At 34.3% G+C, this 24,405-nt stretch overlaps 1 protein-coding gene across 5 annotated transcripts; it reads left to right on the top strand.

Moving 5' to 3' along the window:
• Positions 1-1,387: 1,387 nt before the first annotated feature.
• LOC130977068 (pentatricopeptide repeat-containing protein At3g02330, mitochondrial) lies at positions 1,388-8,110 on the top strand. 5 transcript variants are annotated; one of them, XR_009084827.1, is made up of 3 exons: positions 1,388-1,664; positions 3,948-7,326; positions 7,462-8,110. XR_009084827.1 is itself a non-coding variant. In XM_057902069.1 (3 exons), the coding sequence occupies exon 3, from the start codon at positions 4,552-4,554 to the stop codon at positions 7,102-7,104; it is 2,553 nt and encodes an 850-aa protein (XP_057758052.1). In that variant the 5' UTR covers positions 1,388-1,664; positions 3,948-4,077; positions 4,392-4,551; the 3' UTR covers positions 7,105-8,110. The 5 variants fall into 5 exon arrangements, 4 of the variants coding, with proteins under 4 accessions (XP_057758052.1, XP_057758053.1, XP_057758051.1 ...); XM_057902069.1 differs by having other exon boundaries at positions 3,948-4,077; positions 4,392-8,110; XM_057902070.1 differs by having other exon boundaries at positions 3,948-4,650; positions 4,749-8,110.
• The last annotated feature ends 16,295 nt before the right edge of the window (positions 8,111-24,405 follow it).

Below are 24,405 nucleotides of genomic sequence, written 5' to 3'. Positions count from 1 at the left end.
CTTTTTTTTTCACTCTTTTTTAATAAATGGACAAAAATACACACAAAAATTATAAAAAAATAAAAAAGTATTCTAAAGATTAAAAAAAATCCAATACATCCCAAAAAGTATTTTGCAGGTCAAAATAATTTTTGGGTCATTTTTTTTCTCTCCAATTTTCATGGTGTATTGGTCTTAGTCTCTTAGAAGATGATAAATTTGACCATCTAATCAAAAAAAGTCTTTTCAACAGAAAGGGAAAAATTATGGTCTCTTTCTTTTCCCCTTGCTTATAGCTTCATGCCAGTCTTCTAATAAAAAAGCAATTAGATTATGTGCTTTTTCTTAAGCACTTTAAATTAAATTCCAACACTTTCTGATTTTGATGATTGCTAGCCTATAAAATATGTGGTTTATTATTTGCTATAAGAATTGGCTAATAATGAAAACTAATGTTGTGTTATACGTCTAACCTAATTATAAATTAGTGTTTGTTATGGTGTTTATATATAATTATATAATTTATAAAAAATGATAAAAATTAATATTTAATTTAAAAATATAAAATAAATAATTTTTAAATATTAAAAATTTATAAAAAAGATAAATTCGACAAATTCAACACCAGATTTATAGGCACCATAAGATTTGTCGTATAAATTTTATTATTAGATTATTTTAAAACAATATTTCAAGTAAACCAATAATTCATATAATCAAAACAAAAGCATCATAATATATCCTGGAAAATTACTTTTATGTTCAATAATCAAGATAAAGAAGCCAATAAATTATAATTCAAATGACATAATCTTTACATACTCACTTAGATGTTGTGGATTTGAGTCTCGTATCTTTGGTAAACAAAAAATCAAGATAAAGAATAGCTAAATTAAAAAAATCAACTTAAATTTAGCTAGTAATTAGTTTATTAGTCCGGTTAAACAAGTATTAGAGGGTTTGAATCTCGTCTTGTGTATATAATAACTCAATTTTCAAGGACAAATTTTTAAATAGAGTTTAGATCTGCGACGGATTAATATTTGACCTATCAAACTAGAAATACAGTGAGAAACCAAAATAAAAAAGAGTAGTCAAATTAATTAATTTCAATACGATACAATACTTAATATCAATAATATTTGTTTGATCAAAATTTTTTTTGGATCATATGTTTGTTAAAGATATCGAGAACCGATGACGTCAACAGTCCACTCCTATATCCAAAACCGCCAATTAAAAAACCAGCTAAAAATCACTGAACCGGTCAAGAATGGATCGGTTGGATTGGACTGGACCGATTTTTACTAAACCACCCTGTTTTGCTTGATTTTAAAAAAAAAATCACACAACACGCGTGAGCCCCCTCTTCCGCCAACCCCCCCCCCCCCCCTCCTCCCCCTTCATTCGTGACATTCAGTGCTCACTGCTCAGCTAAGAAAGGGAAAAGCAAAGCCCTCAAACCCAAAACCAAAACCAAAACCCTATCTTCTTCAACGGTTCCACCGCCGCCGTCCGTGGTTGTCGGCGCCTCCGAGGATTCCCTCTTCGCCCTGTCCCAAACCCAAACCCTCGGCTCGACGTCCATCCTCCCGTGGCTTCTGTGTTCGAGCTGCTCTCCGTCGTTTAAAAAAGGCGCTCGCTATCGTCTCGACGCTCTCCGTCACCCTCCACAGCTGTCGAAGGTTAGTGGCAGTGTTTATAAGGATTTTTTCTTTTATGCGCTGATTTGATTTATGATTTCTATAAATTTGTGGCATTCAAATACTGTGCTTTGTATTCTGTAGATGTTTGCACTTTAGGGTCTCGACTGTTTCTTCAAGAACTTGTGTTTTGAATTATTATGGTAGTTAACGAAGTGGTCTTGTTTATGTCGCTGCTTCTATGTGTTTATACTTTATACAGATTTTGCTGGCTAGTTCTTTCATTGTTATCATAATGAGCTGTTTATTTGTAAATTTGTTTTGGACACTGCGGTGATAAACTAGATGAGAATTGAGAAATATGGCACGCCATTTTGCTACATACTCCCAAATCTCTCTCTCTTTCGGTTGAATTACGGTTAGATCGGCTGAATCAGTGAACTGTGAACTAGTAACTAAAACGGTTTGATAATTTATCCGGTTCTCAAAATCTTAGTTAAAGATAGGCCTGAAATACCCAGACCTGACTCGAAGTCCTACAACCATGATTGAAATTCGACCCGGAAACCAACTCCAAACCTGACATGTTTCCAGATTTCTCTGTCTGTAGTGTTCTAAAAATCGGACCGAATTTGCCAGTTGAATCGATTAAACCGTGAACTGACAGTATTAACAATTCGGTCAGCATAAAAACTGCTGAAACAAAAACCGATAAAAAAACGCTGAATCGGCCGAGAACCGGTCGGGTGGACCGGTCCAGGAAACGGCCGGTTTGAAGGAAACGGCGTCGTTTGCAACTTTGGCCTACTGATTACTGAACTGAACCACTTCACTTCTCACTCCTCTCAGCCTATGTTCTGCTTGCCCGAATCATTCACTCTCCCTTATCCTACCCTAGCTACTCTTTTCGAGCCACTGCCGCCTCTCCGTCGAGCCATTGCCGCGTCCGTCCGTCGAGCTCGGCCGTCGTCCGTCCGTCCGTCGAGCTCGGCCGTCGTCCGTCCGTCCGTCCGTGTAGCCACTGCCCCCAAGTCTCCAACTTCCCTGCTCTCTTCTTCCGCGAGTTCTCCCCACCCCTACTCTCTGCATCTTCTTGCCATCGGCTTCATCTTCTTGCCGTCGTCTGGTCGGTGTCGTCCATCAATCAAGGGTCTGTCGGCGTCGTGTTCGAAGGTCAGTGAATGTCTTGCTCGCTTGTTCTTCGGTTGTTCAGTTGTTCTTCTTTTTTTTTTTTTCTACTTTTTTATGCTCTGTTTTTGTGATTAGCTCTGGTTTTGTGTGTTGCGATTTTATTGATTAATGAATGTTTTGTGATTAGCTCAGGTTCTTTACTGATTAATGGTTTTTTACTAATGTGATTAAACAGCATGGCAGTTAGATTACCTCCAGAAACGGTGCCAAGAATTGGGAATCCGCAATATTATTTTTTATTTAGGATTTAGGATTCAATCAAGAATTGGCTTTGGTATTATTTAAGAGGAGATTGCTGTTTTTGGCACCTGTATCACTAAAAAGTATTTAAAAAACAATCGTGTATATGAAGCTGAAAGTGAGTGACATATTGTTTTCCTGGGTAATTCAGTTTGCTGCATTGCATTACTAAGTATGTTTTTTCTAATGAATAAGAAAAAGACTTGAATCGAACAGGTTCTCCTCTTGTGAATAGGTTTTGCACTTGACTATGGAATAGGTAACTGTTATTGTTGAAATTATTGCTTAAAATGGATTTGTTATGCTGCTGCTGCTATAAATTAATTTCTTTCTAGCACTTGACCTCTTGTTAGGAAGTTTCACATGCCACATACTTAATTTTGTGTTGCATGTATTGCAAAGGATACCATGAAGGTAGGCAGGTTAGCAAAGGAATTAGCAGCCAATGTAAATATTAAACGCAAATCCAAAGGACTGCTTCCTCGTGTAACAATTAAGTGTCAATTTTAGTTGTGTCATTCCTTTAATAATTATTTAGCAAAAGAATTTCTCTTATTGCTCAAAAGAACTCCTTTTCTTAGCTAATATCTATACATGGAAAACATAATTTAAATAGTAATTTTGTACTTTCTCTGTTGCAGCATTCTTATAACTCCTAAATGATATAAATATAGTGAAACACATTGTTTGAGTGAAAGTTTGGATCAATAAATTGCATAACCAAAATAATGTATCTGATTGCTGTGTATAATCTTTAGGCTATTTCTTGTGTTTTTCATTTACAAAAATAAGTTTATTTTTCTTTTTAAGTTTTACACTAGTTCTCACTCTTTAGTACTTGTTTCAAATGAATATAACTAAGTTGAAGTGAATTATTCATGTCATTGTATAAAGGTTCGAGCTGGAATAGTTGGATACCCTAATGTTGGAAAGTCATCATTGATAAACCGTTTACTAAAGTGAAGAATGTGCCCTGCAGCCCCAGACCAGGAGTTATCCTAATTGTTCATGAACTTGTATTCTGGTAAAGTTGAAACTAATGGCTTCTAATGTTGAGTATTTAACAAGTTTTTGCAAATTTTGATGATTGATGACAAATTTTCATGTTGGAATTTAATATTTAGATATTTCTTTTTACTATTTAACTTTTGAGTTTGTATTTTGATAAGATCATATAGTTTTGGTTGATGGCATTTCATGCAGTGTTTTAAATTTGGAAGATATTTTAAGATTTATATTAGATTATAATTATATTTTAGGATGTTTATTTATAATTTATTTATTATTTTATTTTAAACGGTTTTTCTGGTTGAACCACTGTTGGACCGGTTGGACCAGTAAACCAGTGAACCAGTGAATAGAGGTTGTTCCTGCTAGAAGCAACGCATAAAAGAATCACTGGACTTCCGATGAGACTTGGTGCTGCGGCACTTTGCAAATGATGATGTCTTGATTCTCCTAGCCGTGGCCCATTTTCTACTGATCCCTCGCTATTCCAATGAACCCAACCAAGAAGTTAACATTTTCCCACATTTTTCAAAGATGTTCCTCTCTCAGAGCCCTCAATCCTGGAAAGCAAGCCCATGCCCAAATGATAGTAACTGCTTTTGTGCCTAGCATCTATGTTACCAATTGTTTGCTTCAATTCTACTGTAAATGTTCCAATATGGCCTATGCATTCAATGTGTTTGACAGAATGCCACAAAGGGATATAATCTCATGGAACACCATGTTGTTTGGCTATGCTGGAGTTGGGAACGTGGGGTTTGCACAGTACTTGTTTGATTCAATGCCAGAGAGAGATGTGGTTTCTTGGAACTCTATGCTTTCGTGCTATTTACAAAATGGCACTAATCGAAAGACAATTGATATTTTTATTAGGATGAGATCACTGAGAATTCCACATGACTATGCTACCTTTGCTGTAGTTCTGAAAGCATGTTTAGGTATTGGAGACTATTGCTTAGGTCTTCAAGTGCACTGTGTTGCAATTCGCATGGGTTTTGATAACGATGTTGTAACAGCTAGTGCTCTAGTAGATATGTATTCAAAGTGTAAGAAGCTAGACAATGCTCTTCAAGTTTTCTATGAAATGCCCGAAAGAAATTTGGTATGCTGGAGTGCTGTAATTGCAGCCTGTGTTCAGAATGATCAGTTTATTGAGGGTTTAAAACTGTTTAAGGATACACTGAAAGCTGGTATAGGGGTGAGTCAATCAACCTATGCTAGTGCATTTAGGTCTTGTGCAGGATTAGCTGCATTCAAACTAGGTACACAATTGCACGGTCATGCTTTAAAATTTAATTTTGGATATGATATTATAGTGGGAACTGCCACCTTGGACATGTATTCAAAATGCAACAGAATGTCTGATGCACGAAAGCTTTTCAACTCATTGCCCAATCCTACTCGGCAATCTTATAATGCCATTATTGTTGGATATGCTCGTCAAGACCAAGGTCTTAAAGCTTTAGAAAATTTTCAATCTTTACAGAGGTCACATCTTGGCTTGGATGAGATTAGTCTGTCTGGTGCTTTGACTGCTTGTGCAGCAATCAAAGGCCGGTTGGAAGGGATTCAGCTACATGGATTAGCAGTCAAATGTGGTTTAACGTTTGATATCTGTGTTGCAAATGCCATTTTAGACATGTATGGTAAGTGTGGAGGTCTGCTGGAAGCTTGTGTAATATTTGATGAGATGGAAAGAAGGGATGCTGTCTCTTGGAATGCAATCATTGCAGCTCATGAACAAAATGAGGAAATAGAGAAAACACTTTCACTCTTTGTTTCAATGCTGCGGTCAACAATGGAACCAGATGATTTTACTTATGGTAGTGTTGTAAAGACGTGTGCTGGTCAGCAAGCTTTAAACTATGGTATGGAGATTCATGGACAAATTATTAAGTCCGGGTTGGGGTTAGACAGTTTTGTTGGCAGTTCCCTTGTTGATATGTATTGTAAGTGTGGAATGCTAGAGGAGGCTGAAAAGATTCATTACAGATTGGAGGGGCAAACAACAGCTTCGTGGAATTCAATGCTTTCAGGATTCTCATCGCAAAAGCAAAGTGAAAATGCTCAGAAGCATTTTTCACAGATGCTGGAAATGGGTGTCATACCTGACAACTTCACCTATGCTACAGTTCTAGATATTTGTGCTAATTTGGCTACTGTTGAACTTGGAAAGCAAATTCATGCTCAAATCTTAAAGCTACAGTTGCATTCAGATGTGTATATAGCCAGCACTCTTGTAGATATGTATTCAAAGTGCGGAAATATGCAGGATTCCAGACTAATGTTTGAGAAGGTACCTAAGAAGGATTATGTGACTTGGAGTGCTATGATTTGTGCATATGCATACCATGGTCTTGGAGAAGAAGCCATTAAATTATTTGAGGATATGCAGCTTTTTAATGTGAAACCGAATCATACAATTTTTATTTCAGTCCTCAGAGCTTGTGCGCATATGGGTTATGTGGACAGAGGGCTGCATTACTTCCAGAAAATGCAAAACTACTATGGTTTAGACCCACGGATGGAGCATTATTCATGTATGGTAGATCTTCTGGGGAGGTCCGGACAAGTAAACGAAGCATTGAAGCTTATTCAAAGCATGCCTTTTGAAGCTGATGATGTAATTTGGAGAACTTTGCTTAGCAATTGCAAGATGCAAGGGAATATAGAAGTCGCAGAAGCAGCAGCCAGTTCTTTATTGCGGCTGGACCCCCAAGATTCTTCTGCGTATGTCCTTTTATCTAATTTCTATGCTATTGTGGGGATGTGGGGTGAGGTTGCAAAAATAAGAAATATAATGAAGAATTATAAACTAAAGAAGGAGCCTGGTTGTAGCTGGATTGAAGTAAGAAATGAGGTACATGCGTTTCTTGTGGGGGACAAGGCACATCCAAGATCTGAAGAGATATATGAGCAAACTCGTCTACTTGTGGATGAGATGAAGTGGGATGGATATGTTCCAGAAATTGATTTCATGGTTGATGAGGAGCCAGAAGAACAAGATTCTTATGAGGGTTCACAGTCACAGAACAGCAATTAGTTGTAGTGTGAGGTAATGTAGAAAAGATTTTGATCCCTGCCTACAATAGCTTGATGGATATTTCTACACTTCTATGTGGTTATAAAGTTTTGGAAGAGGAAAAGAAATTGCCAAAGTTTGAAGATAAACTTAAATCCAAGCAGGAAGGAGTTTATAGGCAATGCAATAGAAAATTCAAAACTGAAATTTAGTTGCTTGAAGGGAATCCAGGGAAGTTATAAGGTAAGATTTTGTTTATTATTTGTAGCTCTTTAGTTTCTGCCTGTAATGCTTCTAATGGCTGCTATCGCATATGAATTGTGTTGGTCTATTGACAAGCTTCTATGTGCTTTTTTTTATTTTTGTTATGAACCATAGGTTTTGCTGATGTTCTAAAAGACTAAAACAACATGAAAATTTGCCTATTTTCTCTATGTTATCAAGCTGACCACCAAGACTGCAATTTTTGATACTTTAGCATATTGTATTTAAGCCCTCATTCTCATGGAATGCTAGAATTTTACTCAGCCATTTCTTGGGTGGACCATTACCTGGTGATAAAGAAACCACCATAGTGATGTTTCTACAGGTTCAATTTGTTTAGTACTACCTCACTCAAGACAGAAAATAGAGATTCATTGAAGTAAGAACTTTATTTGGAGAATGAGATGTTTGTCCATGTGCTGTTGCCCCTGAATATCTACAAATTACATTCTTGTGTTGATTGAGGATCATGTCCTGGATCCCTAACTCTTGAAGGAAGAATAAAGTTTGCAATGCACTGTTCCTTGCTGGATCATTATAATTTCTCAAATTCCAGCACCAATTGTACATATTTTCTTAAAAAAGAAATGTGTAATTTATCTGTTGAGACATCAAAATTTTATCTGTGTAAACTAATACATGTGGTGTTTCCTGAAAACCCTACAAAATCTAATTCAGTTAACGTGATTTCCCTTAAATATTGTATTGAGAAATATATCTCGAATTCACCTTTTGAGGAAAAATAATGTCACTTTAAAATTAATAATGTCACCTGAGTTCTTGATACTAAAGGTTTTCAACGAATGGCCTAGTTAGTACAACAACATATTCACTCATCATGTTAGTTATTGTCATTTCAAAATGCATGTTGATTTCTTAACCTTTTTTTTTTCAATATACTATAAATCTCGAAGTACTAGTTTTAAAACTGAGTGAGTTTTCCTTTCCTTGTTTATTTAATAACAGTGTAAGACTAGTTTTATGACATTTAAGTAGAAATAATTATGTCAAAGGACCTCAGATATGCAACAAGAATGCTGAAGCAGGAAAGTCTGATATTATTATTCTGTAACATTTCAGCATTTATCACCTCCTATTATCAGCTCTTAATCCCCCCCAAATAACATGCTTAACTTTCCTACCAGAAAACTGAACCCTGAATAACAATCCACTTTTGCTTGACTTACCGTCAAGATGGGTTATATTTATGTACTTATATGCAGAAAATGGAACTTAATGGTGCCAATACATCTCACTCTTGGCAAATAGAAAATCATTCAGAAAAGTGAATTGATAAACTGACAAATCCACAATTTTCAATGTGGAGTTCACATGTTAAATCTCACTAAAGTGTGATATTCTGTGTATACATTGCACAACCTGTTACATTGCTTCCATCAATCATCAATGCATAGAAGGAAAGGCAATTAGTTATGTAAGCCTTTTAGAACCATTTAAAGAGGTAATAGTATTGGAAGAACAAGAGTTTTGAGAAGCTTTTTTCCTGCTCAACTTCCCAATGCTACATTTTATTTACAACAGAATCAAGTGTCCAAGTTGTTCCCTTGTTTACCCCTGTTTCCATTCTCTTGTTTGACCTCTTTTTGATTCTGACAGCCTGCGTAAGATCAACCAGTAAAACTCACCGCATTAGACTCTAAAATAGAAATAATATTAATCTTTAAAAACCTCAATTGTTGTAAGACATGGTTTAATGGACTTCAAAACTCACATTTGGTTGCAACTTAATGCATAATCCATCCTACTTTTTTCTCTAATCAATCATAACGCAGGCAAAATTAACTGCAACAAAATGGATCCTTGATGCTGCTAGAGACCGCCATGAGACTGTTCGCATACACAACAAACTATATGCGGTTGGGAAGCACAGCATAAAGATACCGAACATGTTTGAGCAGCACTCCACTAACATTATATATCTAAAACATTATTTCATTATTTAAAGGATGACATGGCTTTTTTATTTAAATACGCATGGGAAAATGATTTATTCCCTAAATGCGCACAGTTTGAAATTGTGCTTAAAATACGCACACCCATTTTATATCTGTTGACCATAAAATGGATTCTAACTCCATTTCATAAGAAGCGCCCACAAAATGGACCTGCTGCGTATCAGAGAGTAACTCAAGCCTGCCTTTCACGAAATGGAATATATCACAGGGGGCATCCACGAAATGGCCAAGTCGTCCCTGCCACCAACGAATTGGTGGACATCAGCTGAGCCAACAACGAAATACTCTTATATACTATGTTTCTATAATAAGCAAATTTAATTATTTTTAGAAGGCACCTCAATATATAGAAGAGAAAAAATTATTTGTTAGTATTTTAGTCATTTATCAGTAAAAGTAGTAATAAAAAGTCATCTTAATTTTTGTTATATTTTTTAAGTAATATCAAAATTTATGTAATTATAGTCATCTTAATTTTTAGTGTTTGTTACTGTAAAATAATTGGGCAATTTACGTGAATAAAATGTTTGGATTCTAATTTTATACAAATACAACTTTTGAAATATAAAGATGTAAATGCATTTTTTTATATGACAAATGTTGTTGACTTTTTTATTTTTTGTAGTGCTCTAATTTTTCAAGCATTTTATTAAATTTTATGATATTTTTATTATTTTTTGTTAATATAAATTCTTTTTTTATCTTTTACTACATTGTATTTATGTTGTGCATGAAATTTTTTTATTTGATTTTATTCATATGAATTTTATTTACTTTTTATTGTATTTTTTTCATATGATATATGTTGTTGGTTTTATGAAAATTTTCTTATTTTTTATCTGTATGATTTTTTTTATTTCTTTGATGTACTCTATAAAAAAAGACAAAATAAATAAAAAATTAATCATAAGTAACAATATAGCCATAAATAATGAAAATTTATAGTTCAAAATAATACTAAATTAAAGAGTATTGACAGTGCTAGAAAAATTATAGAATATTTTTTTTGTCTGAAATTATAAAATTGATAGTACTTTCTTTCATATTTTTATTTTTTGTTGTATTTATTTTATTTATATGATAAATATTTTTATATTATTTTTGTTAGTGTTCTGATTTTGCATGCATATAAAAAAATATTTAAATTGATGTCTTTTTTAGTAATTTTTCATCTAAAAGTTATTTTGAGTAGTATAATCCAAAAAATATTTATTTTACTATAATCAAGTATGAAAAGCCAATGGAATATTTGTATAATGTGTACAATGGAAGGTTTATGGAGTATTAGAGATATAACCATTAGTGTTACACTTTTCCATCAGCAGAAGTTTTTGGAATGACTTGATCCGGATGATTATTTTAAATAGTATGGGGGATGATTTATGCACATTCTCCATCAACAGAAATCGCTACCCTAAATCCTAAACCCTAAACTGCTGCTGCCTACACGCAATTATTTTTGGAAGTAAAACAAGAAAAATAAATATAATAATATATTATATGAATTTTGTTTTTGATTAGATATAATACATGATAAAATTTAATAGTATCATTTAAATTATATAATCAACTTTATTTAATAGAATAAGATTTTGTTATTATTATTGTTTATTAATATAAAAAATTTTATATAGATAAATAACCGTATTAAAATTTATTATTTAAAATATTATCTAAACATAAAAATTTAATTTGATATTTGTGGAAAAAATTTTACACTCTCATGCATCAAAATTAAATTTATATATATATATATATATATATATATATATATATATATATATATATATATAAAAGCAGATAAGCACATACCCTTAAAGAATTTGAGAGGAATCTCATAGAGTAGGGTCCAAGACGACTGCACTTTGTATTCTTTCATCACCCATATCTCAGTTTTATCCTCTAAATACAAATACAAATACAAGGCTAGGCACCCTCCTAGCAGGACAATACCGGGTCTAAACATGACTCTTTCTATTGCGATCACGTCTATCTTGGAGAAATTTCTTTCCTTCAGATCAAAGATAAGAATGTCATCCAAGATTCCATAAGTAGACCAATGAATAGCCCCGTTACAAAACAATCCATAAGGTTTCAAGTTAGACAAATTCAAGATTAATCCATGAATTGCTTCTCAAACAACACAAATCAAAGTGGTTTTAGCCGTCTTTACCCTTATATGCTACAACTACTACAGAGTCATCTTGCATCGTAACCAAAGCCATATAGAAGCGCTTGTAAAAAGTAAAAGTACTCACCATTGCTTGTTGTGGCATTATCCATATGAGAGTATGAGATTATTTTGGTGGAACCAGTGAGCGGGTTCCATTGGATAAGAAACTGTGGTTTACCATGTAAGAGTACGAACCCTCTGCAGGAACGAAGAAGATGGTATACAGGTGGTGCCTTCTTATAAATGGAAGAGATCGCTCTTGTACTGTTTTAGAACAGTGCGTCGAGGTCAAAGGAGTAAGCGTGAGAATTGTCTTGGAGGAAGAGTCATGTATGGAAGGGTGCGAGAGAGTGATCAGGATGGAATTTTACAAAATGGAAGGGTGCGAGAGAGTGATCAGGATGGAATTTTATAAAATGGGTACACCTAGATTATTTCTTTATTAATAATAGGTTTATTATTGTAATTATTTTTTAATTAGAGTACATAGTATATAAGGTGTAATAACTTAACAAATATTTTCTAAGAAAATTATAAAGAAAATCTCATGTCCTAAGCTATTCAAGCTGTGATGTTGATGGTTGGATGAACTAAAGGGGATTAAGAGAGGAAGAAAAATAAGTTCTTCTCATATATACTATGTACTCTTTATGTACTCTCACTAAAAAATAATTACAATAATAAGCCTATTATTAATAAAGAAATACTTTTTTTATAACTTTTTTTTTTTGTAAAAATAACGTGTTTTTATAGCAAGAATGCTAAAAGTTAGCAATTTCTTATGATATTAGATAAGATAAAATTGGGCAATTTATCCAAATAAATAAATTTGGTGAAAACTTTACTCAAATACACAAAACAGATTTCACTTACGTTTTTGTGCAATTTTTACTTTATGTAACACGGTTTCTGATTATAACGTAAACCGTGGCAAGCTACCACGGATTATGATTTTTTTTGTTTTGTGTGTAAACCGTGGCAAGCTCCCACGGTTTACAAAGAGGAAAATATAACCATAAACCGTGACAAGCTCCCACGGTTTATGAAGGGAGAATTTTAATCCTAAACCATTTATTTTAAAGTGTTTTATTGCATCAATGTGGTATCATTTAGACTGCGCATGATAATTGTGACAGAATACATGTATATAATAGAAGTCTGAAATACATAGCAGATAACATATTAGACAATTCTTAAACCTTTTTAACTATCAAATACATGACAGATAATAAATTACAGAAGTCTGAAATACATAAGGCTAAATAGCATGCGAAGAACATAAACTAATATAGGGACCGGACATGACAATATGACATAACTAATCAGAATCCTCAATGGTGTCGCTGTCATCATCGTCGAACTGACCGAGCAGGTGACCTCCGGTGCCACACAATGGAGGACGCCTCACCCTCCTAGATCTCTGCTCTGCCGCTGGTCCTGATGGCTGTGCGGGAACGCCGCTGAATGCTGAGGCTGAGGTCCCTCCTAATGGGATCCATGGGTGAGTCGGAGATGCTGCAGGCTCGTTGAGGTCAACGGCCAACTAAGGAAGAACATCGTAAGTCTGTGGCTGCGGATCAGCAAACTGGGGCTGCTCGTCAGGCATCTGTGGCCTATAATGGGTCCCATCATCATCCATGAGCATGTCTGCTATATCCCTATAGAACTCTGACTCAGTAATAGGATCATCAATGTCCATCCCAACAGCCGTGGTGGTATACCCAGCAAACGCATCTGGGGCGACATGCCCAAAGAGCTGAGAGCTACTACCCACATCGTAGGTCGGCTGATCCATAGCTGAGGCTGAACCAACTACATCCTCACCAACACCATGCTGAGTGCCCTGATCATCAACGGAAGGTACTCTACCTCGAGCCTCTCCACGGCCGTCCCGCCCTGCCTGTCGTCTGCCTCTACGTCGAGGAACACGAAAATCCGCTGCATCTCCATCATCAGCTCTAGGGATGTCCTCCTCTAAACGGTCAGCCAGCTCTCACCACTCTCGATCCGTGGTACGGGTGCCTATACGCCGACGCCGATCGGCTCGCCTGTTATCTGGTTTGTCGTAAACGTGCACTCTAGGAGGTGCCTGCGACGACCCTCTGTGACGAGCCTCCTCAGTCAACACAATCGGCCTAGGATCCTGAAATGCAACATCTAGGGATAGGAATCTGTGTGCCACACGGCACCACCACTCCAGGTAGTCTGATGATGGACTGGGATCAAGGACTCGATCGACCCAGATGACTGAATGAAGCCGATTCTCCCAATGCTGATGCCACTCCGGATAATAGGTGGGGAACCACCTGTCCCCACCCCTGCCATCCTTCACATGTAGCCAATCTATGTTCAGAGCTGGCTCAGAGAGATGCTGAAGACCGCCAAACTGCGGTAGAACCCGGTCGACCTGATGCCACTCAATCGCAGCAAAATATATCAGGCTAGTGACGGCCATCCATAGCCTACGGTGCTCGTCGGCTAGTATCTCCGGGTGAATAACAGCACCAACCTCGGCAGAAGAATAAGGCTCCCACACAAACTGTATCGAAATAGTAAGGGTTTTGTCAGAGCACGACACTAAACATAAACCACTGAAACTAAGAGCAATAACTAAATGACTCACATCGTGGACACGCAATCGATCCAACGAAAGGCATGCAGACACTAATCTCTGATCCCCTGGATCGTTCCTCGGCATAAACGTAGCCCACCTACAATTTTAATTGAAATCATGTCGTAACTAGAAATAACACATCATGTTGAACAACTTGTGAACCGAAAATAATAAACCATACCTGGAGGCAAGAGAAAACCCAAATACATCAAACCCACTAGGCCTCAACATGGGAAACCTCCAGAAAATCCAAGACTGTAGAAGCTGTAGCGGCCCGACCAAGTTAACAACGTTTTTGTTCGTCCCACGACAAAGACATCTATACAACCAGGCCAGTGCAGCCGAACCCCAGCTATATCTGTCCAAGTCGTCCAACAATGCCAAATAAGGCAACCAACGAAGGTGGACCCGGTTTGCATTTTTGTCCACAAACAGCTGAGACGACGATAGCATCAGAATATAAGCACGTGCGTATATACGCACGGTCTCATCAGTAGCATCTGCTGGGAGAACTCAGAACCTCTCATGGAACCATGTGTAGCACACTGTCATCTGCTTGACTTTATTCTGTGGAGGTAACTCCCTAAACAACTCGCGGAACCATACCCATGCTGGTCTACCCTGATCCATCAGATTCTCAAACTCATTCAGGCACCCGCTGACGGGCTCACCATCGATCGGCAAACCCAGTTGATATGCCACATCTTGCAAAGTAATACTGCACTCACCAAAGGGCATATGGAAGGTGTGCGTCTCAGGACGCCACCGCTCAATAAATGCGCTAAAGAGAGGCTCATCAACCCATAACCACTGGCTGTTCAGCCTAGCCAAATGACACAAGCCCGCCGTCTCCAGGTAGGGTATAATCCGGTCGTGTAAGGGCATATTCTGTTGTCTCCTAACGCCGCTAATCACCCTAGCAGGCTGCAAAATATGGGCAACAAAATCTCTCAACATACGACCATTACTAATAACATCAAATGTAATTTATAAAAAATTATTACAAGCCTCACATTTTTTTTCTTAATTCCCTAATTATAGCAATAACAGTGATTATAATAATAAGCGGTCCAATTCTAACAAAATCTAAGAGTAACAATAATAACTACCATTATCAGAAACGAGGACAACAATAATGATAATAACAATAATACTACTAATACTATGCACTCACAATAACAACAAAAATTAAATGTAAAAAAATAATTTTACTAACAATAACCATAATAATATCAATATTTATATAAATAATAATAATAATAATAATAATAATAATAATAATAACTAACCTCGGCGTCAATGTATCCAGCCACGTGAGCGACACCATTTAATCGGTACAAGCGATCCTCATCCTCCATGCTCCACCAACTAAACCTCTTTCCAACCTTCTTTACTTTCCACAGATTCTCTCAAACCAACAACCCCCAAATTTTACTTTGTGTCACAAATGATCCGTGAGAAGCTTCAGCGGATTATGTATTTATAGGCACTCACACGTAAACCGTGGTAACCCATAGCGGTTTACGTTCAGCTCGCATTCTTCATAAACCGTGGAAGCTTGCCACGGTTTATGGTTATATTTCCCTCTTTGTAAACCATGGAAACTTGCCACGGTTTACATACAAAACAAAAAAAGCATAATCCGTGGTAACTTGCCACGGTTTACGTTATAATCAGAAACCGTGGTAGCTTACCACGGTTTACATAAAGTAGAAATTGCACAAAAACATAAGTGAAATCTGTTTTGTGTATTTGAGTAAAGCTTTAACCAAATTTATTTATTTGGGTAAATTGCCCGATAAAATTAGATGAGAGTTGAATAATTTAAAGTACATTAAATTTTATTAAATTAGAATGACGTTATTAATTTTAAAGTGACATTATTTTTTTTGAAAAGGTGAATTTTTTTCATTCTTAAATTAATAATATGATTTTGAATTTGAGATATATTTATCAAGATAATATTTTTTTTTAAGAAAAATCACGTTAATTAAATTAAATTGTGTAAGTGTTCAGGATAATAATAAAAATAAATTCTCTCATTTTTTTTAATTTAAAAAGGTTTAATTACTCTGTTGGTCCTATAGTTTCGCGAAATTTTCAATTAGGTCCCTATACTTTTTTTCTTTTAATTGGATCCCTATACATTAATTTATTTTTCAATTTAGTCCCTGCCGTGACAAAATCGTTTGATATAACGGAATATTCTGTTCAAAAATAAAATATTCTCTTAATTAAATTAAAACAGCTAATTGAACCCAAATCCATTTTTTCAAAATACTAAAATCACCCTTGACATTTTGTCCCAAAAGTAAAAACCCTAGCTGACGATTGTTCTCTGAAGTCAGTGGCGTTTTTCCTCCCTTTGTTGGTGTCATCGTTATCGTCCTTGGTGGCGTGAGCGTCCGTCATCGTCATTGTCCATCGTCCTTGATCTACGCTGCACTGCTCTGCGCTGATCGTCCGTCTGCTCTGCTCAGCGCTGATGGTGTGTCACTTCCATCGTGTTCCCTCGCCGTGGATCGCCGCGCCACGCCTCGTATCGCCGCACCATGCCTCGCCTGCCGCACCTCGCCTTGTTGCCTGAGTTCCTCAGTCGCAATTGGTCAGTTTCACCTTTAATTGCACTTTTCTTTTTTAGCTTTTTGCCTCAATTTGGTTATGCTCTTTTCATGTGGAACGAATTTTTTGTGGTAGCTTTAGGTTTTTAGAGGGAAGGAGAAGGAATCAAACATAAAAGGAGGGTTTAGAGAGGGAACTACTCTGTTTTCCCATTACAATTGGGGTTAATAATATTTTAGAAAAAAATATGAGGGGGATTAGAATATCTATAATATTTGTAAGTAACAGTAAAAATTGATGAATATATAAGGCTCTGCCTCCGAGTCTGACCTTGATTGCAGCAGTTATGCTTATTGGTGTCATTTAGAAGGAAATTAACATTACATGCTACTAACATTTAGCATTTAGACGGGTTTTGATGGGTAAATAGTCTTGAAACTTTAGTGTATATATAAACTAGGAGTGGAAGGTTTTGATTTTTGACTTCTGATTGGTAACTAATAATTGATACTAACTCTGGCCATGCATGAATGTTGCTATGAAAAATTGTGTTGACTCAATATATTATGGATATCTTGTTACTGCTTTGTGCTGGCTGTAAATAGTTGGAAATCTGGATGCTTTTGATATTGAAGGTGTCCAGATAGCTTATTTGCTATATGTATCATTCTATCATTCAAAGGCATGGCAAAGGTTCGATAAATGGTTAAGTCTTTTAGGATAGGGCCATTTTATTTTGAGGGTCCATAGTTTAATGAATTGTTAAGTCTTTTTATGGTTGATGCTGCATGCAATGCAAATAACTTGGTTTATGATATGTTAGTATTAATACATGGGAGAGATTAAGAGAAACTTATTGAAAACTCTTGTTATGGATTCATAAAGTCTACTATGGCTGATGGTGTAAAGGATGATCAATTGTATTACCATGATGATACAGATCCTTTAAATTTAAAGTAATCATGAACATGATAACAAAACAAACTACGTCTCTTTCTTGGTATATGTCTTTAGATTTAAAGGCATCTTGATTGATACAAAATCCTGAAACTTCTTTGTCTATAAACCATGAATAATTTTGAGTTCGATTTAAGATGAGATATTTGTTATTGGAAATGTGGTAATTCTTGATAGTTTTGTTCAAATAATGAGTTCATTATGACTCTATATATTGATGTATTCTCATTGATCTTTTGGATCAGAATGAGTATTCTTTTACTGCATTTGGGAAGGAAAGGAAATTAAGAAAAGAAAACTAGAGTGTGTTCTATAAGTTAACAAACTATATATGCTGACTTTGTAGCATGTATTGTTGAAAGCAGGCTACTAAAGTTTTTAGTGGAGATGACTATCTTGTTGGGACATCTACTGAACTCAAATATGCTCTTTCAGAATTTTTCTTGACTTGGAAACCAGCCGTTATCAATGTTATTATTGATTCCCATGCTGGTTCAAAGAGTGGGAGGCGGCAACACAAGAACTAATTTCTACATTATTTGTATTATACTAAAATTACGTTTTCTATTGTTTTCATTTTTAGATTTCAAATTTCAATAACACAAATTCCCTAGCTTTGTGATTTTCTATAGTGTACCATGATATGATAAAGACACAAACTATATTCCATGAATCCACACAAATATAAAATGTTACATGATCATAATGAATACTTGAATGATGGAAACTGAATTTTATATATATTTATTACTACTATTTCTGTTTTATTTTATCCATTCTTTTTTTTAGGTTCTTAAGATAAGGTATTTTTAAAGTCATAAAAAAATGAGAAGGTATTTTTGGTACAATTTGTATATAAATAAGCAAAAGAATGATAGTGATAAAATAAAATGAATTATAAGAATATTTTTCATGTCTTAGAATCATTGAATAGGGATTATAGGAATATCTTTCATTGAACATTTATAGTTTTACCGAAATTTTTAATTAAGTCCCTATATTTTTTTTCTTTTCAATTAGGTCCCTAAGGGTATAAAAGTAATTTTATATTTCACTAACATTTTTTTGACGTTTAACATTAATAGGGACTAAATTGAAAAAAAATTAACGTATAGGGACCTAATTGAAAATTTTGCAAAATTATAGAGACCAACAGAGTAATTAAACCATTTAAAAAGATAAAATATAATATTTTATTATTAATTTTATAACTGATACTAAAAAAATATGAAAAAAAATAATTGAAGGATATATAATTTGTCATTACAAAAGTTTCTTGTTCTTCATGGCTCCCACTACTCCTGATTTTTAGCAAGAGATACCCTTTCAGTGGTGGCGACATAAAGGGATTATCATCAACACAGGGTTTCTAGAGCTTGTTGAGGCAAGCAATGAAAAAAAACAAGGAGATGATTCTGTTGTAGCTGATGTCAAGCTCGATGAGAGAGAAGAGGAGGCCAACGGAGCAAGGGAGAGAGCAGAGGAAGTGGAAGGTTGATGTTGAGGGTTTCGAGGTCGTCGGGAAGGGAGTGAAGGCAGTTGAGACAGGCGTCGAGCACCTTAAGAGAGGTGAGGTGTGAAGTGGAGGGTGAAAGGAAGAGGAGCTTGTTGGAGTTTACTAATAGCTTCTTCAACTTTTTCAATTCCAAACCAATGCTTTCTGGAAGCTGTATCAGTTGAAGTTGTTGTTCAATTTTTCCAGTGATCTGCAATTATCAATAGTTTTGGAAAGATATTCCATGAAGTCTTTGGTAACATTCAAGACCTTAAGCTTCCAGAAGCAGCTAATAGAGTTCAATGGCTTCTAAGTTGGTTGGAGTGCACATCCAACACCACCACCTTCATCACATCAGCGCCGATGACTGCCACATAGGATTTTTCTAGCAAATTTGGTCAGAAAATATGATAGAGAAGTTGCAAGGCCTACGATAGTTCACTTTTAAGACGAACAGAAACTGACATGGATATATTTTTTTTAATAGAAATAGTTTTGTCCTAATTTAAAATAGACAAGAATCAAAATACTCGAATATTATACAAAATATAGACAATTGAGTACAAATTAAATAGTTAGGATTATGGTTATAAAAATCGAATCATTAGAATTAAATATTAAAATTAGACGATCATATTTGTATCATCAATACATGTGTCGTGTATGCGCTAACTAAAGCTACCACATATTCTCTCTTACATATTCCAAAAATATCTTTTTATTCATCACTTTCACATTCCATCTTTTTCACTTTCAAATTTTTCACAAATTTGACTAAAAAATTTGAAAAAAAAAATTGCATGAAAATAAAATCCATCAATTTATATGGTGTCCAAAAAAATTATCTCTACTGAAATCGGACTCTTCAATTTCGTATTACTTTTTGTTCCTCAACAAATCAAACCGTTTAATATACTTAATAACAATTTAAAAAAGTTAACTTCATATTAAAAAGATTTAATTACTCTGTTAGTCCTTATAGTTTCGCAAAATTTTCAATTAGGTCCCTATACTTTTTTTTCCTTTTAATTGGGTCCTTATACATTAATTTTTTTTTCAATTTAGTCCCTATTAACGTTAAACGTCAAAAAATGTTAGTGAATTATGAAATTACTTTTATACCCTTAGGGACCTAATTGAAAAGAAAAAAAATATAGGGACTTAATTGAAAATTTTGGTAAAACTATAAATATTCAATGAAAGATATTCCTATAATCCCTATTCAATGATTTTAAGACATGAAAAATATTCTTATAATCCATTTTATTTTGTCACTATCATTCTTTTGCTTATTTATATACAAATTGTACCAAAAATATCTTTTTTTTATGACTTTAAAAATACCTTATCTTAAGAACCTAAAAAAAAGAATGGATAAAATAAAACAGAAATAGTAGTAATAAGTATATATAAAATTCAGTTTCCATCATTCAAGTATTCATTATGATAATGTAACATTTTATATTTGTGTGGATTCATGGAATATAGTTTGTGTCTTTATCATATCATGGTACACTATAGAAAATCACAAAGCTAGGGAATTTGTGTTATTGAAATTTGAAATCTAAAAATGAAAACAATAGAAAACGTAATTTTAGTGTAATACAAATAATGTAGAAATTAGTTCTTGTGTTGCCGCCTCCCACTCTTCGAACCAGCATGGGAATCAATAATAACATTGATAACAGCTGGTTTCCAAGTCGAGAAGAATTCTGAAAGAGCATATTTGAGTTCAGTAGATGTCCCAACAAGATAGTCATCTACACTAAAAGCTTTAGTAGCCTGCTTTCAGCAATACATGCTACAAAGTCAGCATATATAGTTTGTTAACTTATAAAACACAGTCTAGCTTTCTTTTCTTTCCTTTCCTTCCCAAAAGCAGTAAAATAATACTCATTCTGATCCAAAAGATCAATGAGAATACATCAACATAAAGAGTTATAATGAATTCATTATTTGAACAAAGCTATCAAGAATTACCACATTTTCAATAACAAATATCTCATCTTAAATCGAACTCAAAATTATTCATGGTTTATAGACAAAGAAGTTTCAGGATTTTGTATCAATCAAAATGCCTCTAAATCTAAAGACATATACCAAGAAAGAGACATAGTTTGTTTTGTTATCATGTTCATGATTACTTTAAATTTAAAGGATATGTATCATCATGGTAATACAATTGGTCATCCTTTACACCATCACCCATAGTAGACTTTATGAATCCATAACAAGAGTTTTCAATAAATTTCTCTTAATCTCTCCCATGTATTAATACTAACATATCATAAACCAAGTCCTTTGCATTGCATGCAGCATCAACCATAAAAAGACTTAACAATTCATTAAACTATGGACCCTCAAAATGAAATGGTCCTATCCTAAAAGACTTAACTATTTACCGAACCTTTGCCATGCCTTTGAATGATAGAATGATACATATAGCAAATAAACCATCTGGACACCTTCAATATCAAAAGCATCCAGATTTCCAACTATTTACAGCCAGCACAAAACAGTAACAAGATATCAATAATATATTGAGTCAACACAATTTTTCATAGCAACATTCATGCATGGCCAGAGTCAGTATCAATTATAAGTTACCAGTCTGAAGTCAAAAATCAAAACCTTCCAATCCTAGTTTATATATACACTAAAGTTTTAAGACTATTTACCCATCAAAACCTGCCTAAATGCTAAATGTTAGTAGCATGTAATGTTAATTTCCTTCTAAAGAACACCAATAAACCCAATTGCTGCAATCAAGGTTAGACTCAGAGGCAGAGCCTTATATATTCATCAATTTTTGCTGTTACTTACAAATATTATGGATATTCTAATCCCCTCATATTTTTTTTTTCTAAAATATTATTAACCCCAATTGTAATGGGAAAATAGAGTAGTTCCCTCTCTAAACCCTCCTTTTATGTTTGATTCCTTCTCCTTCCCTCTAAAAACCTAAAGCTACCACAAAAAATCCGTTCCACATGAAAAGAGCATAACCAAACTGAGGCAAAAAGCTAAAAAGGAAAGTGCAATTGAAGGTGAAACTGACCAATTACGATCGAGGACCTCAGGCAACAAGGCGAGGCGTGGTGCGGCGACGCGAGGCATGGCGCAGCGATCCACGGCGAGGGAACGCGATGGAAGCGACACACCATCAGCGTTGAGCAGAGCAGACGGACGATCAGCGCAGAGCAGTGCAGCATAGACCAAGGACGATGGACAATGACGACGACGGACGCTCACGCCACCAAGGACGACGATGACGACACCAACAAAGGGAGGAAAATCGCCACTGACTTTAGAGAACAATCGCCAGCTAGAGTTTTTACTTTTGGGACAAAATGTCAAGGGTGATTTTGGTATTTTGAAAAAGTGGATGTGGGTTCAATTTGCTGTTTTAATTTAATTAAGAGAACATTTTATTTTTGAACAGAATATTCCGTTATATCAAACGATTTTGTCACGGTAGGGACTAAATTGAAAAAAAAATAACGTATAGGGACTCAATTAAAAGAAAAAAAAGTATAGAGACCTATTAAAAATTTCGCAAAATTATAGGGACTAATAGAGTAATTAAACCTTTTTAAATTAACAAAAAGTGAGAGAATTTATTTTTATTTATTACCCTGAACACTTACACAATTTAATTTAATTAACGTGATTTTTCTTTTAAAAAAATATTATCTTGATACTTTGATAATAATATATCTCAAATTCAAAATCATATTATTAATTTAAGAATGAAAAAAAAATTCACCTTTTCAAAAAAAATAATGTCACTTTAAAATTAATACTGTCATTCTAATTTAATAAAATTTAATGTATTTTAAATTATTCAACTATTTAATGTATTTTAAATTATTCAACTCTCATCTAATTTTATCTTATTTAATATCATAAGAAATTGCTAACTTTTAGCATTCTTGCTATAAAAACACATGTTATTTTTACAAAAAAAAAGTTATAAAATTAATTAGTAGATATTTTATATTTATGTATATTATTTGTACATATTAATTTATATATTGTCAATTAAATAATTATTAATAAAAATAATCAAACATTCTAAAATAAAAATAATTAATGACTAATTTTATTGTTTACGTAGTATATTTAATAAATATCTCATTTTAATTCTTTTTGGTTTAAATTGATTTTGTTTAAGTTAGATTGGATTTAAATTTTAAATAAGGTAAAATTCACGCATACAGTTATTTTCATGCAGAGTTAATAATTAAGAATTATTAGATGATAATTTAGTCAAATTTATCCAATCTTCTACAAAATTCTCTCAAATATATTAACTTTACATTAAGACAACAATTGCATGCGAGTTTTCACTTTTAAATAATTCTATAAAAACATGGAAATTAAAAATATTATTTGTTAGACTTGGCGCCCAAGAATCAGCCGCAAGTGTTGTCCATGGAGCTGTACTCACTTTCAAAGCGCCTCCGCCACTTCACCGCCGCACCTACTCAGCCCATCCATCTCTCCTCCGACAAGTCATACCTCAACGGTCGCACCGACACCTCGCGGTTTTTGGAATCACATCGCTGCTCCGTCGTCTCCAATCCTCAAGTTCCGGTGAGTTCCTATAGTTCCGCCTTTTACACCAAACGAACACGCAATTGTTTTCTATTAGGGTTTGTGATCGACACACAATCATAAATTCAGATTGCGTATCAACTAACATACGATGCAAAGAACCCTAGAAATGATCCACATTACTAAGCCAACATTTGCATGTCTGCTTAAAAAAAAAAAAGTGAAAAATATGATCTTGAAGGTAGACTATATGCTAGCTGAAAAAGTTTGTTGGATATATCATACGTGTTTGCTTTGGTTTCTTAAACTTTTTTTTTTTTGTGGTTTGTGTGTTTGCAACATACAATTGTTCTTTGTTCATCTTTTTTAGCTAGAAATGGTAAATTGACGTATTGAAAATTTGATTATCTTGTATTCATACAACTTTTGATTATTTTACTATAAAAAAGATTGAATACTTTGCTGCGGAAATTTTAATTATTTAATGGTTAATTATTTGATTAAATGAAAGAATATGTAACTCACATGTAGATATACACAAATATATTGGCTGATCTGTGGTGTTAATTATATTATAGTATATGGGAAAGTGATATTGTTATTTTCGAATTTGGTATTAGAACACCTCTTTTGTATGTTCATTATTTTATTTCTCAAAGTGATGGAAGAACTTTTTTGTTGTGAGAATAATTTAGAATTAACACAGTATAAAAATGACATTATC

Source organism: Arachis stenosperma, chromosome 4, assembly GCF_014773155.1.
Source record: "Arachis stenosperma cultivar V10309 chromosome 4, arast.V10309.gnm1.PFL2, whole genome shotgun sequence".
Taxonomy (NCBI): Eukaryota; Viridiplantae; Streptophyta; class Magnoliopsida; order Fabales; family Fabaceae; genus Arachis; species Arachis stenosperma.
This window is presented reverse-complemented; position numbering and strand designations above follow the sequence as displayed.

Bases quoted from the DNA above. Each gene is read 5' to 3' on its own strand.
- LOC130977068 (XM_057902069.1), top strand. From the start codon at position 4,552: ATGAACCCAACCAAGAAGTTAACATTTTCCCACATTTTTCAAAGATGT.